We start from the raw sequence: 18,533 nt of genomic DNA, 5'->3' as shown, positions 1-18,533 counted from the left end.
TACCAATTCCAATAAGTTTTCAGAGTAAATGTTAGCCATAATTACCAAACTTTTTCTCAAGTTTGAATGAAACGCTTTCTCAATAGACGTGTCTCTCAGTTGACAAAGGAGAGTTTGCTTTTTCTTGGAAACTAAATTATTTTTGATGCTTATTACTGAGTCTTCACAGTTTGACCAGTTGCATTTATTTAACTTGCTTAACTGACAACACTATATAAAATACATAGCAAACACAAAATAATAACAGAATAAGCCCTGATTCTCAAATAGAAGTGAAAACTGCATGAAAAAGTTGGAATTATTCATATTCTTGCAGGAAATACCCGCCACTCTGGCTGTACTATTATTTTCTTTCCCATTCTATGTCTATAAAATGACATGTTGACATGAGTTTGACTTCCTAAAATCAGTTGAGGCTAGAATATGTTGAAAAAATGCGTGCTATTTTAATACTTGACATTAAAAAACTGTAAGAAGAAATCTAGAAATTGTTAAATTAACCTCTATTCTTTGATATCCTCCCTACCCTGAGTAATCTATTTCTGATGGCTTTTTCTCTTGTTTGAAGGTCTTAAAATTTACTCAAAATATAAAACCAAAAAACTATACTAAGAAATCACATAAGTTCTATTTGTAAATTGAATATTGAATAAATGTTGTGTGTGCCTAGAATAAATTTGGTACAATTTAAACTATAAAGAATGTGTTTAAATAACACTTTAAAAGATTAAGTTTCATGTGACCAGACTGCTTCTGTCTAAACTTGAGTATACAACCCCAAATAGTGCCTGTGTTCCCAGCCTATTGGAATCTGCCCAACCCTTGAGGCAATAATAGTGAACGCTGTTACTTTGGCTGCTAAGACAGTTTCTCATTGAGGAAATATAAAAAAGGGGTTCTACTTGCCTCAGCATATTTTCCATTTAAACAAAACCTGTTTATTTATGGAAGAAATATATCCAATATCATCAAGGACAATAGTATGTCAAAATTAAAAGTCTCATGGTATCAACTAATACTTCCATTTAAATGTCTTCAAGTACTGTGATGCTATGGTGACTTTTTACACTTGCCACCTTAACCTAAGAGGCGACACCGTTCTGAAGCCCAATCTTTTAAGTGACATAAGTGCTTTCCATGAATTGTAATGTTTTAAAGTAGATATTTATGTTTATGAATTTGAAATGACCCATAATTCTTAGTGAATTCTATCATCTCATTTCCAAAGTACTTTTATCTCCATCATTTCATCTTTGTTGTCATTTCAGTCTGTATTTCTCACTCATGTGTTGTATAGTTCAATCCCCAAGGTAAGGAACTGTATTAAATAGGCTTAGTGACAAATATGTAGTTACCAGTAACCCAGGAGTAGTTTAAAACCAATGGACTCAGACACACTCTATCATCCCACTTATTTCATTACCATTGCACTAGACCTCTACATGCCTAAAGAGTAATTTTTGTCCATATATCCCATATCAAGAGGAAGTAGTGAATTGTGATTTTTCATATGAAACGTGATCTTTCCTATATTTTAACTCTCACAAATTGACAGGAGCACAAAATATTTTCTTAAAGAATATTAAATTCTCATTCTCATCTTCAATTTTTGTTGAGGTGAAATTCTCTCAAATAATTTCAGGAACAAAGTTAAGTTATCTAATATATCTCCAATAATCAGTGAAAATGTTAGCTAATAGATAACATCTAAGACAGATTATCTACTTAATTTCTTAGCTGCAATACCAGAAAGCAAGTTAGTATTATACCTGTGTTTATAGTTCGGGAATTGTAGGGAACTAATACGTGAAGAGAAGTAATTTGTAAAGTGCTTGGCAATTAAATAACTTACTTCTGACAAAAGTGGATGTGGAGATTAAATATTCATTTCTAAAGAGAATATCAATGTTCTGAGTGTATATCATGGACATAGTAAAACTGGGACTTCTACTTTAAATTCTTATTTTCTATGTAACTTTTCAATAAAATCATATAATAAAACCAAGAACATACTATTAATAGTAGCCAGGTAACAATCAACTAGCCGTCACTAAAATCCATTGCTTAAGACAACTGTTTTTCCTTGATGAACTGTGCCCAAAATACAGTGCCATTCTCCTAAGAAAAAACAAAAAGAACGAACACATAGCTTAGAAATATAACAGAGCCTAGCACTCATGTCATAGTCTTCATGGCTTCTTTGAAATTAAAGTAAGGTAGGTTACACGCTGGAAACAGCCAAGAAAAATTATGCTGCTTTATTTATAATCGTAATTCTACCATTGGTTACAATATTTTGTGTTTAGAATAAATTGATTAAACTCCAGTGATCCATATTTTCAAATCTGTAGAACAAACGTGATGCAATAGATGTTTTCTAAATGTCTTTCAGCTCAGCTCTCTAAAACTGGATGCTGCTCTGAAACTAAGATTTCAGAGCTGGTGGCAATGGCTGCCATAGATATTTCTTAATATGTGAGTCTGAGTGTTCTGAATGTGAATTCTACTTGCATAAATTCAGTCAACACTTGTATTGAAAAAGTTCTAGTTTGGTGTGGGACATGATGTCACAAAGTTGGTGTACTCTACTCTCTAGTCTTCATAAGATACGTAATAAGTATATCAAAATGATTTATAAATATCTAGAATCTGAAAATCTAGAGACTGTTAATATTTTAGTGGATCTATGTGCATCTTTCTTCATGATAAAAATGAAATGTTATATCAATATATAACATTTGAAATTATGAGCAATTCAGATCAATCACACATATAGTTTGTCTTTCCTTTTTACATACAATATGTATGAAAATTTCCCACTTCAAATTTATTTTTATTACATACTAGAACAAAATATTTTATTGTAGCTATGCATCTATCCAAAATAAACATTCCATAGTGTTGTGCCAGACATTAGTGTCTTCACATCTTTATCCAAACGTTTTATCATATTTTAATAATACATTTCCTAGAAATGGGGTAGATTTTATTGATAAGTCAAAATATATAAATTTATTTGAGGTTTTATATTTGTGAAGCCAAATTGCTTTCCAGAAGGTTTTTAGACTTTTTTTCCAGAGACTGAATAACAAAACCCTTACAGCATTAGGTGTTATTTTTCTTAATTGTTTTTAAATTCAGTTTTAAAAATATGTTATTATTAATGTTATTATTTTATATTTGAATCTGTATTTATTTGGAATTGGAATGATTATTTTTATGCATTAGCCTTTTGTTGATTTTTAAATTTAAAATCAGGATTTATATATTTGTTCTCGGTTTGTTGCTGTTTATTTGTTTGAATCATGCTATGGTTTGAATGTTTGTTTTCTCCAAAACTCTTGTTGAAATTTAATTGCCATTTTTATAGTATTGGGAGAAGGGATTTTTAAAAGATGGCTAGTCATGAGGTCCTGGCTCTCATGAATAGATTAATGCTGTTATCATTATCATGGTTGTAAGTTTGACTCCTGTTGCTCTCTCTCCTACTGTTTGCCTTTCTGCCATGTGATGACTTCTGCCATGTTATGGCATAGCAAGAAGGCTCTAATCAAATGCTGCCTGCTTGATCTTGGAGTTCCCAGCCTCCAGAACTAAGAGCCTATACATTTCTGCTCCTTATAAATTACCTAGTCTGTGGTATTCTGTTAAAGCAGCACAAACAGATTAAGACACATCACGATGTTTTATGCGACTTTACTTTATCAATTTATTTAAAGTCATTCATAACATATTCTGAAAGTATTTATAACTAACCCTAAACTAAGGACAAGTCAGTGCAACAAAAGACTATGAATTTACTTTAGTCAAATGATATAATTATGTTCCATGGAATTCCCATTCCATTGAGATATTAATCCAGCTAAAGTATTTCTTGAAGTGCAGTATAGGCACACTGTATTTCAGCTTAAAATGTTTGTTTGGGGAGGAGGATGAGGTAACAATGCAGTCATTGCTTGAGAAAATTTTATTTCACTCATTGATTATGGAAGAAAATACCAACTACACTTTTTTTCCCTAACCTTTCCCTAATCCTAATCTTCCTATTTTTTTCTTCAGTGTCTCCATCTATATGACACATTTGTTTCAAGAGAATCAAAAATAGAAAATATAAAATACTAACTGGGTAGAAAGTATAATAAAATCAGTACACTTATAATAGTTCAAAAGCATATAAAATTAGAAGAAAAAATATTAAACAAGAAATATATCATAACTGGTAACACAAACACAAAATTTGATAAAGTAATTAAGGAAGAAGGATATGAGTGGAGAACATACTGTATTTCCAAATAAACTTTTTAGTACTATAAGATATGTATTTTCACTTTTATCACATCATCAAAATTCCATATACAATTTAAAGAAGATCCTTTAGAAACTCAAAATAACTCTGAAATTGTATTTGGAATTATAAATAGGAATATATACTTTAAAAATTCTGGTGAAATTTGTGGTGTATCACCCTTTTTACACTTTTTAAAAGGTACTTAGCAAAGCTTAAAATGTTTAAGTGAGACCTTTTGACAGATGGAAAATGCAACCAATTGAGAGATTACAAACACATTAAGAATGAGAACATATGGCATTATGCTAAATAATCATTTAATAAATGTTCAGGTAATAACTATATGAAAAAAATACTGTCCTTTATTTCTCAACATTTAAAAATTAAATTTTAAAAGTTGAAATTTTAAACATAAATGCAGATGAATGAAGAACAGAATAGAGGCTGGGCACAGTGCCACTTGCTTGTAATCCCAGCAGTTTTCAAGGCCACAGCAGGAAGATCGCTTGAGCTCAGGAGTTTGAGACCAGCATGGGCAACATGAGGAAATCCTGTCTCTACAAAAAAATACAAAAAATCAGCCAGGCGTGGTGGTGTGTGACTGTATTCCCAGCTACTTAAGAGGCTGAGGTGGGAGGATCACTTGAGCCAGAGAGGTCAAGGATGCGGTGAGTCAAGATTGTGCCTCTGCACTCCAGCCTGGGTGATAGAGTGAGATCTTGTCTCAAAAAACAAAACAAAACAAAAAACCCAGAATGATGAGTAACTGTCTTGTTTGAGACTTATCCAATTCCTTACAAAGTATAAAAGAAGTAAACAGAAAAGATTGATGTAATTCACTATAAAAAATTATATATCTACTACAAAAAAAACCAATTAAACAAAATTGAGACTAATAGATTTGTGAGGGTTAGCATTTAAATTATGATTGAGTGTGTGTTTTAATAATATTATATATGTCAAGGAAATACAAAACATGTCAAGGAAATTTAAAAAATCATGAAAATGCGCTAAATGCAGTGACGTGGAAATACTAAACATCAAGTATTTGGAGAAATGTTTGCATTATTATGATGTAAAACCTTAAGAACCATTAAGAAAAATATACTATATTTACTAAAAATGGGCACAGAATTAAAAAAACAAAACTTTTAAAAACTTTAAAATTGGCCTGGAAAAATATAAAGATTTAAATAAAGTTTCATTAATAGCCTATTGTGTTCAAATTTTAAAAATAAGTTTCATTCTCTTTTTTCTTTTAACATTTAACACCCCCTTTATTTAAAGTTGGATTTGTTTTTTTATTTTATTATTATATATATTTTTATTATACTTTAGTTTTAGGGTACATGTGCACAACCTACAGGTTAGTTACATATGTATACATATGCCATGTTGGTGTGCTGCACCCATTATCTCGTCATTTAACATTAGGTATATCTCCTAATACTATCCCTCCCCCCTCCCCCTACCCAAAACAGGCCCCGGTGTGTGATGTTCCCCTTCCTGTGTCCATGTGTTCTCATTGTTCAATTCCCACCTATGAGTGAGAACATGCGGTGTTTGGTTTTTTGTCCTTGCTATAGTTTGCTGAGAATGATGGTTTCCAGCTTCATCCATGTCCCTACAAAGGACATGAACTCATTATTTTTTATGGCTGCATAGTATTCCATGGTGTATATGTGACACATTTTCTTAATCCAGTCTATCCTTGTTGGACATTTGGGTTGGTTCCAAGTCTTTGCTATTGTGAATAGTGCCGTAATAAACATACGTGTGCATGTGTCTTTATAGCAGCATGATTTATAGTCCTTTGGGTATATATCCAGTAATGGGATGGCTGGGTCAAATGGTATTTCTAGTTCTAGATCCCTAAGGAATCGCCACACTGATTTCCACAATGGTTGAACTAGTTTACAGTCCCACCAACAGTGTGAAAGTGTTCCTATTTCTCCACATCCTCTCCAGCACCTGTTGTTTCCTGACTTTTTAATGATTGCCATTCTAACTGGTGTGAGATGATATCTCATTGTGGTTTTGATTTGCATTTCCCTGATGGCCAGTGATGGTGAGCATTTTTTCATGTGTCTTTTGGCTGCATAAATGTCTTCTTTTGAAAAGTGTTTGTTCATATCCTTCACCCATTTTTTGATAGGGTTGTTTGTTTTTTTCTTGTAAATTTGTTTGAGTCCATTGTAGATTCTGGATATTAGCCCTTTGTCAGATGAGTAGATTGCAAAAATTTTCTCCCACTCTGTATGTTGCCTGTTCACTCTGATGGTAGTTTCTTTTGCTGTGCAGAAGCTCCTTAGTTTAATTAGATCCCATTTGTCAATTTTGGCTTTTGTTGCCATTGCTTTTTGTGTTTTAGACATGAAGTCCTTGCCCATGCCTATGTCCTGAATGGTATTGCCTAGGTTTTCTTCTAGGGTTTTTATGGTTTCAGGTCTAACATTTAAGTCTTTAATCCATCTTGAATTAATTTTTGTATGAGGTGTAAGGAAGGGATCCAGTTTCAGCTTTCTACATATGGCTAGCCAGTTTTCCCAGCACCATTTATTAAATAGGGAATCCTTTCCCCATTGCTTGTTTTTCTCAGGTTTGTCAAAGATCACATGGTTGTAGATATGCAGCATTATTTCTGAGGTCTCTGTTCTGTTCCATTGGTCTATATCTCTGTTTTGGTTCCAGTACCATGCTGTTTTGGTTACTGTAGCCTTGTAGTATAGTTTGAAGTCAGGTAGGGTGATGCCTCCAGCTTTGTTCTTTTGGCTTAGAATTGACTTGGCAATGCAGGCTCTTTTTTGGTTCCATATGAACTTTAAAGCAGTTTTTTCCAATTCTGTGAAGACAGTCATTGCTAGCTTGATGGGGATGGCATTGAATCTATAAATTACCTTGGTCAGTATGGCCATTTTCACGATATTGATTCTTCCTACCCATGAGCATAGAATGTTCTTCCACTTGTTTGTATCTTCTTTTATTTCGTTGAGCAGTGGTTTGTAGTTCTCCTTGAAGAGGTCCTTCACATCCCTTGTAAGTTGGATTCCTAGGTATTTTATTCTCTTTGAAGCAATTGTGAATGGGAGTTCACTCATGATTTGGCTCTCTGTTTGTCTGTTATTGGTGTATAAGAATGCTTGTGATTTTTGCACATTGATTTTGTATCCTGAGACTTTGCTGAAGTTGCTTATCAGCTTAAGGAGACTTTGGCTGAGACCATGGGGTTTTCTAGATATACAATCATGTTGTCTGCAAACAGGGACAATTTGACTTTCTCTTTTCCTAATTGAATACCCTTTATTTCCTTCTCCTGCCTGACTGCCCTGGCCAGAACTTCCAACACTATGTTGAATAGGAGTGGTGAGAGAGGGCATCCCTGTCTTGTGCCAGTTTTCAAAGGGAATGCTTCCAGTTTTTGCCCATTCAGTATGATATTGGCTGTGGGTTTGTCGTAGATAGCTCTTATTATTTTGAGATACGTCCCATCAATACGTAGTTTATTGAGATTTTTTAGCATGAAGGTTGTTGAATTTTGTCAAAGGCCTTTTCTGCATCTATTGAGATAATCATACGGTTTTTGTCTTTGGTTCTGTTTATATGCTGGATTACATTTATTGATTTGCGTATGTTGAACCAGCCTTGCATCCCAGGGATGAAGCCCACTTGATCATGGTGGATAAGCTTTTTGATGTGCTGCTGGATTCAGTTTGCCAGTATTTTATTGAGGATTTTTGCATCAATGTTCATCAAGGATATTGGTCTAAAATTCTCTTTTTATGTTGTGTCTCTGCCAGGCTTTGGTATCAGGATGATGCTGGCCTCATAAAATGAGTTAGGGAGGATTCCCTCTTTTTCTAATGATTGGAATAGTTTCAGAAGGAATGGTAACAGCTCCTCCTTGTACCTCTGGTAGAATTCGGCTGTGAATCCATCTGGTCCTGGACTTTTTTTGGTTGCTAAGCTGTTATTGCCTCAATTTCAGAGCCTGTTATCAGTCTATTCAGAGATTCAACTTCTTCCTGGTTTAGTCTTGGGAGGATGTATGTGTCGAGGAATTTATCCATTTCTTCTAGGTTTTCTAGTTTATTTGTGAAGAGGTGTTTATAGTATTCTCTGATGGTAGTTTGTATTTCTGTGGGATTGGTGGTGGTATCCCCTTTATCATTTTTTATTACATCTATTTGATTCTTCTCTCTTCTTTATTAGTCTTGCTAGAGGTCTATCAATTTTGTTGATCCTTTCAAAAAACCAGCTCCTGGATTCATTGATTTTTTTAAGGGTTTTTTTGTGTCTCTGTTTCCTTCAGTTCTGCTCTGATCTTAGTTATTTCTTGCCTTCTGCTAGCTTTTGAAGGTGTTTGCTCTTGCTTCTCTAGTTCTTTTAATTGTGATGTTAGGGTGTCAATTTTAGATGTTTCCTGCTTTCTCTTGCAGGCATTTAGTGCTATAAATTTCCCTCTACACATTGCTTTGAATGTGTCCCAGAGATTCTGGTATGTTGTGTCTTTGTTCTCATTGGTTTTAAAGGACATCTTTATTTCTGCCTTCATTTTGTTATGTACCCAGTAGTCATTCAGGAGCAGGTTGTTCAGTTTCCATGTAGTTGAGCGGTTTTGAGTGAGTTTCTTAATCCTGAGTTCTAGTTTGATTGCACTGTGGTCTGAGAGACAGTTTGTTATAATTTCTGTTCTTTTACATTTGCTGAGGAGTGCTTTACTTCCAACTATATGGTCAATTTTGGAATAGGTGTGGTGTGGTGCTGAGAAGAATGTATATTCTGTTGATTTCGGGTGGAGAGTTCTGTAGATGTCTATTATGTCTGCTTGGTGCAGAGCTGAGTTCAATTCCTGGATATCCTTGTTAACTTTCTGTCTCTTTGATCTGTCTAATGTTGACAGTGGGGTGTTAAAGTCTCCCACTATTAATGTGTGGGAGTCTAAGTCTCTTTGTAGGTCGCTCAGGACTTGCTTTATGAATCTGGGTGCTCCTGTATTGGGTGCATATATATTTAGGATAGTTAGCTCTTCTTGTTGAATTGATCCCTTTACCATTATGTAATGGCCTTCTTCGTCTGGAGCTGTTCCTATTCGTCCATCTTGGCTCCACCCCCCATTCTCTTTACTTCAGTCAAAATTAGACAAAGTTGTCATGGTCAACTGTCAGAGGCTGGCGCATGGGTAGTAAAGGAATTTACCCAAGACAGTAACAAGTTTAGAAAGACAGATTTATTAGAGAAAAGGGAACAGTACGTTGCAAGGGAGCAACAGGCAAGATAGTAAAAAGAAGGCTCTCTGCTGTCTGCAAAGAGGCAGGAGCTAGAGGGAAATTTTATAAGGTCATGCTGCTTAGTCTGAATGCTTACAGACAAGATGCTTGGGTGCATGTGAGCTGGTGAGCTCAGGGCCTGTGGCAGGATACTCGGGGGGTGCCAGTGAGCTGTTTGCAGTTGACCCCATTTCTTGGAACATTCACTCCCATCTACCCATTTGTCTGTTTTTGCAAGCTAAACCTATTTGTCAATTTTATTTTAACTCCTTAGTGCCCCACAAAAGTGAAAGGGACTAACAAACTGAAATGTAATTCTGGGAATGATCTGTGGAGAAAAAAAATCATTCTCATACATGATGCATTGTTGCTGGTGCTATACATTGCTAAAACGTCTCTGGAAGGCATTTTTACAATGAGTAACATCAAGTAACATAGGTACATGTTTTAAACTCACTAATTACTCTTCATGGAAATGACTCCAAATAATTATATCATTAACACAAAAAGACAGTGATCTATGTAGATTACGTATAAAATTTGCCAATATGAAAAAAATTGTTCATTTGTCCATTTAGAGAAACTGGTTAAAGCCATCTCTGAATGAAATTCAGACTTAAAATAATTATGTATGTATATGTGAGGGTATATGTACCTATATGCACATACACAGATACTGAATTGGAAAGAGAACAAACTTGCTAAAAAAAGACAGATACAAAAGAATATATATAGCATAATCGTATAGCTAAACATGTTTACAAACTACAAACAATCCTGAAATATAGTAAAAGACTCAACTGCTATGACAAACACTTAATTGGCAAATTAATATAATAATAAAATAGAATATTTCTTCTAACACATTAGAAAGATATTAACATAATGCCCATTTTATTTCGGAGGGTATATGCCATGAACTATTGCTCAAATTGCAAATGGATGAATAATCGCAAATTATTTCTAGTGGCCAATTTGATAATTTACATCAAAGTCTTTGAAATGTGGTTGCTTTTTAACCTGGCTAAATTACTTCTTGACATTTTTTTCTAATGAAATCTTGGCAGACAAATTGGTTGCCAGTAAAGATTTTTGAATATAGTCTTGTTTATAAAAAATTCTGAAAGTACTCAAAATGCTAAGTTAAAAATTACAAATTCCCTTAGTTAATTGAAACACTCACAAATTAATGTTATGTTTATACAGGCATTAAGACACTTTTTAAAATAAGTAATGATTTGGAAAACACTTAAATTATCATAGTGCTAAGTTAAAAACCAGAATACAAAGGTATATGATAATGATATGAACTGACATATGAAAAACATATACCTAAAAATTCCATTATTTCACAATTATGAAGGATTTTAATTTTCTTAAAATTAACATGTTCTAGTTATTTATAATTAGCATGTATTTTACTGCAACTTAATGCCAATAATTTCAAATGATGTTACCCACCATTTAGGTAAGCTTTCAAATTTTACAAAATAATTGCAAAATTATATAATCATTTAATTCTTAAAATCTTTGCATAGACATTACTATCTCTAATTTATAGATAAGGAACTGAAATTTGGATTGTTGAAAATACTTCCTCACTTTTCACATAGACTTTAAGTGGTGGAGAAACTTAAATCCCAGGATTTTATGTGGATGAAGAATGGAAGTTAATATAGACAAGTAAGGCTTTTGATTTAAGTGAAAAGTATATAGAAAGTTATTATTTCAATATAGTTTACTATTGTTATAGTTTTTTTTTAAATAAAATGTCATTATATAAAAGTAAAATTATAACCTAAGTTTTGTGTTGTGAATCTTTACTCTTCACTAAATCATCTTGCTATTTCTGTGTCAATTTCTAATTTTTGTCTGGGAAGTCAACATACAGGGACCAGAGCTCCTTCCTGACTTCTACATTGCTTTACAATGTTGGTTTTAAGTATACATTTAGCTATGCATAACAAGGACAACTGATGAAGAGTAGAATTTTAGTTCCCAGAAGCTGAGAGGATCAGGAAATGGCAAGATCTTGGTCAAGGGATAAAAAGTTTTAGTTATGTAAGAGGAATAATTTCTGAAAATCTAATGTACAGCAATGTGAACATAGTTAACAATTCTGTATTGTGGATTTAAAATGTCCTAAGAAAATAGATCATAAGTGCTCTCTCACACACACACACACACACACACACAAACACACACTTAATTATGTGAGGTGAAGAATGTTAATTATCTTGATTGTGGCAATTATTCCACAATGTATTACATATATCAAAACATCAAAGCATATAAGAAATATATGCAATTTTTATTTGTTAATGATAACTCAGTAAAGATTTGGGGGAAAATAAACATCTCATTGGCATTTTGGTAACAAGCACAACTAACTAAGCATACCTATGCCTTGTGTGTAAATTAGTAAGTTCTACAAAGGTTATGGTTCTTGTATATTCATTGAGTCAGTTGTTTGTTGATTTTATTAAATTAGAATATTTTATCACACAAAACTTTTGACTCATTGTCATTCACCATTATTGATATTATTTCATCATGATCCATGATCTCAAGTCCACTTGTTAAAATCTTCACCTTCATATATAAACTTACACTTCAGGATCTGATACCTGTTTATTCATATTTGTTACTCATTTATAAAACCAGTGAGAAATGCTTTATGAATAATTTCCTGTCTGGTCACTTATGACCACAAACAACACTCTTTTCTTGTTCTTTATTTTTCTTCATTTTAATTTTTTTGAGAGCACCATTTATTCCAGTAAGGTTTTCTTATCTCTTGTTTCTCATACCACTCAAATGATATGCTTTGCTCAAATAATCTTTTCTTGTGCTTCTCTGTCTTCATTATTTACCTTGGATATCCTGCATAGTTTGTAACTTTAACTATGACTGGTATAGTATCTAAAAGTTGTTACTATAGCTTAAGCACATCTCCTATGCTTGCCTTACTATTATATTCCAAATGTCTGAAAACTGTTTCCAGTTGAACATTCTATCAATGCTTCAAACTCAGTAGATCCAAATTCAATGAATGATATTATCTTACCTTAAAACATCCTTTCCTTTTCTTGACCTACTATTTTTGTTTGTGATAGAACCATTTTCACAGTCTCTCTAACTGTATTACCCTTTTCAGATATCCCAATGGTACTGTTCCAAAAAATAAAAGAGACTTTTTCATTAAAACCTTTTGAATTTCAGTGTGTGACATGTTCAGGCTGGCTTTTGTGAAATGAATGAAACTATATAAGGAGTGACTTTAGAGAGAGGTTATTTGTATCTGTATCCATGAACAAAAAATAATCTTAGTTTAAGAAAAAAATAGATGTCATATTTTTACATGAGTGAATATTTGAACTTTTTAACAGCTGCCAAAATTTCTGTTAGTATTTAGTTGCAATATGAGTTAAATGTGATATGTATTATCATATTATAATACATACAAATGTAATTTCTTATGAAAATTTCCAGTGCTCATCTTTTTATATTTAGTGCTTCACTTAGATGATTTGCAACAATTTATGGATCAGTCAAGCATAGAGAATGTGGAATAAAAAATGCTTGCTAACACGAATGTCAGCTATTTTTTTCTGGTTTTAAAATTCATTGTCAGATGAAACTTTAGAAGATCGAATTATCTTCTAAAATCTTTTAAGACATTTTGTTCTTGGTATTATTCACAAACTTTTTCCAACTACTGTTGACATATCAATTGACTTTAAATTGTCATAAATCATCAGTGATTGGCTTAAGCAAATGTTGGGGACTCTATTCTGGTCATAAAGAGTTTTGGAATTTGTAGAATGTTAAAGTCTAATGGCAATTTCCTTTTTCAAAGGTGGACAGAGAAATTACAAATATTTTTGAAATTTGTATTTAGAAATCAGTGCTATCAACTGATGTATCTTGTGCTTAGTTTAATGGAAAAGAGTGAGAAATATTTGTGGACAATGATGAGCAATGGAAAGTTCTAGGCCATATTTACAGCCATATAAATGTAATGTGGAGTGTGCTTTATATAAAATTATGTTCTCTTTCTTTTTTTTTTTCCAAGAAAAAGATTATTTATTTAAAATCTTCTGGTATGTAAGACTAAGTATCCAGCTATTATATATCTGTATCAAAATAAAATAAAAAGACATTTTAATAGCAACATTTATATGTCATTTACTAGGTCTCAGACACTTTTCTTTCTTTTTTTCTTCCTTTCTTTTTTTCTTTAGACAAAGTCTTGCTCTTTGCCCAGGCTGGAGTGTAGTGGTGTGATCTCGGCTCACTGCAGCCTCTGTTTCCCAGGTTCCAGCAATTCTTTTTTTTTTTTTTTTCTTCTTTTTTTTTTTTTTAATTATACTTTAAGTTTTAGGGTACATGTGCACATTGTGCAGGTTAGTTACATATGTATACATGTGCCATGCTGGTTTGCTGCACCCACTAACTTGTCATCTAGCATTAGGTATATCTCCCAATGCTATCCCTCCCCCTCCCCCCTCCCCACCACAGTCCCCAGAGTGTGATATTCCCCTTCCTGTGTCCATGTGATCTCATTGTTCAATTCCCACCTATGAGTGAGAATATGCGGTGTTTGGTTTTTTGTTCTCTTTCACAGCCTTTTTTCTACATACGAAAGTGGTCATTATAAGCTGTGTAAACAGATGTAGATTTACCATCTGTTGGGTTTGTGGGTGAAGCTTGCTTTAAAAATTTCCCAAACTGTGTCCCTGTTATAGCATTTTTTTCTTGTAGCTTTTATTATTTTGTATCATGTGGCTTGGTGTGTCCTATTTCTCATATTCTTCAATCTTTATGAAGTCAGAGTCCTTATGTTATCTTTAAGAAAAAAGCTATATATACGTTGTGATTACTCAAGCATACACTTAAGGCTATGTATGATATTTTAGTAAAAATCTTTTATTCTGTCAATGTAATTGTAGCATGTTTATGTAAGATTTAGCCTTACTATGCAACTAAATTTCAAGTAACTCTAATCTATTACTTTAGTTTCAAGGTAATCAATTCCAGAATGTGCTATAACAATTTTGTTCATACAACATAATTACATCTATATATACATATATTGTATCATAGGAGATTAAGCTGTATGTCAGATGATTTGCCAATGTTAAATCTGTTGGCAACATTCAGTAATGTCTTTGTTACTAAAATAAAAAGAAAAATGATAAGCTTAATAATTTATATTCTCATATGGAAATGAAAAATTGTTATATAATCCCATCATTGCCTTCTCTTTATGATTCCTTAAAATAGGTTTTCATGTAAAGTTGTACTTCAAAGGTTACATTTGTTAATAAATGTAAGACCAACATTAGATGTCAGGGAAAATTTATTGGTGTTTGATAATACATATTATTTTTTGTAATACTTGGTTTGGTGAGTCCCCCGTTCTATTTTGATTTATATTTTATTCTTCTGATTCATATTTTAGAGAGGTTAGTAGATTTACAGTGAAGTAGCAAGAAGTTCTGTCTCATTCACTCCTGCTAAATATTTTACAGTTCTACAGAACGTGATCTATAAACCATCATCATTTTCAGGAAGCATGTTCCAAAAGAACTACAGACATGAAAAACCACTGAAGTTTAATATTTTTTATAGCATAACAAACGTAAGGCTATCACAGCACCACCGTAATTTAAGATGGGATGAGGTTATCCATTGCAACTCTTAGGCCAACATGATGGAATCTGCTGCCAGAATCCAGACAAGCTAATTAATCTCTTCTTTATTATCTTCTTGATAAAGCTGTACATTCTAAAGTAGAGAATTTCAATTAAAATTCATGTTTCTTATATAAGGCTCTAAGTTTTTTTTTTTAATTTCCAGGCTTTAGGGCTCATATTGCTTTCCAAAACAGTGCAACACAAATTTGATCCCTTGACCACACTGGGTTCCTTCATGTTCTGATAATACATGTCAAGCATACTATGTCTTCTATGTTTTAATTACAGAGCTCAAGATACTATTCTCTTATCTAAGATCAACATAAAAATACTCTCAATAAGTATTATTTGACATGTATTAATATAGACCTCTCAAGACCATGTTATCAAAGTGTTCTCTCATTTTTCCTAAATAAGTTTGCAAGGACCAAAATTGGAAACTGTTAACAAAATACACATCTGTTTTATGTCTTTATGAACTGTTCAGCTGTATCCTCCTTCCTGTTTTCTACTTGAATAGCTGATTGCCATATTAGAAATATAAAATAATGAATTTTTAATATAAATTTGGGACATGTTTTACATTTAAGAAAAACATTAACAGCATCTATATTCAATAAATTAAACATAAATAGGTAAATATATTCTTTGAATTTATCTTTCCCTCTTCAGGAAGCAGAATGGCCAATATCATAGGCTTTGGGAACCTGCATATGCTATTTGTCAGCATTCTTATTGGTATATGTATGCCCCTTTGTCAAAATTTCACTTGAGAAAGAAATTTAGATGATGTTTGCATGGGCATATTTTCCATATCAGCTGACTTTCAAGTAGGATTTCCGAGGTACTAATATACTTAAAAGGCTAAGGCTAGACAAAGATTTTCTGTAACTCAATTTACCTTCTATGAAATCATAGACTGATTTATCCTATGATTATTTTAATCAAAAGTACAAACTTTCATAAAAATAAATTATCAACTTAATTGTGATATTAAGGAATAATTCAATGAGTATTGCAGTTCTCTATAAGAGGGAGACCCTGCTTAAATTCAGTTTACCATTTGTTCTTCCTCTACAATTTATGCCAAAGTTAAACTAAACATTTGGAGTTCTGGGAAATTTCCATGATCATGTATTTTCCTAACATGGCACTATTGGCTACTTTCTAAATTAATAAAATCCTGTTAACTCATAATATTCATGGTATATAATACTTGGTAAAATTAAAAGTAAGTTAAAACAACTGTTTTTAATTAAATAAAATACAACAAAAATTATATTAAATAACTTTCTTCTCAGTCCTTAAAAATACTTTCAGTCATGTATAGAATTACAGTGTCAAGAAACATTTTAAAAAATAGTTTACCTTCATCTGGTGGAATTTGCCAGCTTTATCTTTCCCGTAGAATGAACAATGCATGTAAAAATGAGGTCAAATGATCCTGTGAGCAGTGTTTGCTTGGTAGGGTGGGTGGCAGAGTTTTGATTGTTTTTTCTTGGTGTGAACTGTTGTCATCACCAGTTCCATTTTAGCACCAGAAACGACCTCGCACAACTAAAGAAATATACTTCAGTGTTGGGTTTTACCACATATACACAAATATGCATCTGGCATTTTGGGTCTTACATTTGAAATACTTTGTTTCTGTTTAACTTCATAAGTATGAATAGCATACTGGACTTTGTGACATAAAAGTTGAAATGTAAGCATTGAAAAGTTAAGTAAAGGTTTAGCCTCTGAAGAAGATCAGCAATTAATACAAGAATCATTGTCTTGCATGGATATCATGGGGATTATTTAATGTGTTACCTGTTGATAGTAGATGACTATAGTTTATGTATTTTCATGGAAAAAGAAAGGATATAAATTGTAAGGGTAATTAGAAGGCATGTAAGACCCAATAATTAGGAAATCAGTAATATCTCAACAGTGTTTTCAGGAAACTGGTTTGGTTTGGATTGCTAATTCTATACATGCTTTCCTAAAGCTGCCTATAACTATTTAAAATTCAAGTAACAGATAATTAGTGACACTGCCTTATAACTTACACAGGCTGTGCAGCTTCTATTCAGTTTTTAATTAGAATTATGAGTAAATTATTCATTGTCTGTTGGAGTTGCCTGGAGGAGAAAAAGTAGTTGAAGGTTTCATAAGTCAAGGGAGAGAGTTGCCACCTAAAATATAAAATTATTGAGAAAAATGTGGTGGAAACTGTTATCATTTGGAGAATCTTATTGTGTCTTACAAATTTCTCATTTTTGTTATTGGATATTCAAAGATTTCTAAATAACTTTAAAAATAAGTGAGAAAATTTATGATTATTTTTGTTGTTAATTTTTCATCTTAGATGTCATTGATTTCTATTTCCTTGATCCTTAGTAGTAATTCAATTCTTAATGCCATAGTATTTGGCTGATGTATTAAAATGTAACTGTGCTTCCTCAGGTTTCAAGTATTTTAATAATATTTAAATAAGATGAAATAAGCTACTTTTAGTATTTATGCTATTGAAACCATTTTTGGCTTAGACATTTTGGAAACCTTGTACCAATAAGTTTAGTAGTTATTTTCTGACCTTTTAAGTTGGCAGAAAACTGGCCTATTTCCAGAAATTGTAATAAATTCTTTGAAATTTAGATCACCACTTAGACTCATAGGATGTCAACAGAGCTAGATCATTTGGCCATGCTTTCATTTTCATTCCCACTTTAGTACGTCTTTTTGTGGTCAAGAAATGGTTTATAGTATAATATATTCGCCTCAAAAATGTCAGTTTATTTTAAAATCAACCTCTTTTTTCTATATGACAAAAAACTCCATGTACCTTTCATTTCAGGGATGTTCTTTTCTATTATTCAATGGGTTCTTTCTTTCTCTCCTCTCTCTCTCTGTGTGTGTGCGCGCACGCGCGCGTGTGTGCGTCTGTATTTGTATGTGTGTATGTGTGTTCTAAAACCTGTAAAAATCCAACATCTTCACCATGGGGTTCTTTGGTAATTAACTTATTTAGCTGTTCTCTAAATTGACTCACTCAGCAAAGTGTCCTTATAATTATTTTATAGCACCATCATTACCTTATCACAAAAATAGTTCTTGCAGGTGAAAGTAAGTTTCCCATTTTTAGAAGATTGCACTACAATAATCTGTGCTTATTCTCTTCTGTTTTATTGCATACAATTCAAGGCAATACACATTAAAATTTTTGTTTTCAGTGCTAAAGCTTAGTGTGTTTCAATGAATCTCTTCTCAATGTGTATAGTACCAAAGGAAGTTGTT

At 32.6% G+C, this 18,533-nt stretch overlaps 1 protein-coding gene across 2 annotated transcripts in view; it reads left to right on the top strand.

Annotated features, from left to right (window-relative positions):
- Positions 1-18,533, top strand: part of LOC129144272 (protein eyes shut homolog) — a 773,546-nt gene that overhangs the window by 647,633 nt on the left and 107,380 nt on the right. The window contains exon 14 of one of the 2 annotated variants that reach the window (XM_063813143.1): positions 15,090-15,383. The exons of the other annotated variant lie outside the window; for it this stretch is intronic. Within the exon in view, the coding sequence (XP_063669213.1) occupies positions 15,090-15,262 (173 nt within the window). The 3' untranslated portion in view covers positions 15,263-15,383. Of the gene's footprint in view, positions 1-15,089; positions 15,384-18,533 lie in introns of those variants that run through there. 2 annotated transcript variants of the gene reach the window in all.

Source organism: Pan troglodytes, chromosome 5, assembly GCF_028858775.2.
Source record: "Pan troglodytes isolate AG18354 chromosome 5, NHGRI_mPanTro3-v2.0_pri, whole genome shotgun sequence".
Classification (NCBI taxonomy): Eukaryota; Metazoa; Chordata; class Mammalia; order Primates; family Hominidae; genus Pan; species Pan troglodytes.
This window is presented reverse-complemented; position numbering and strand designations above follow the sequence as displayed.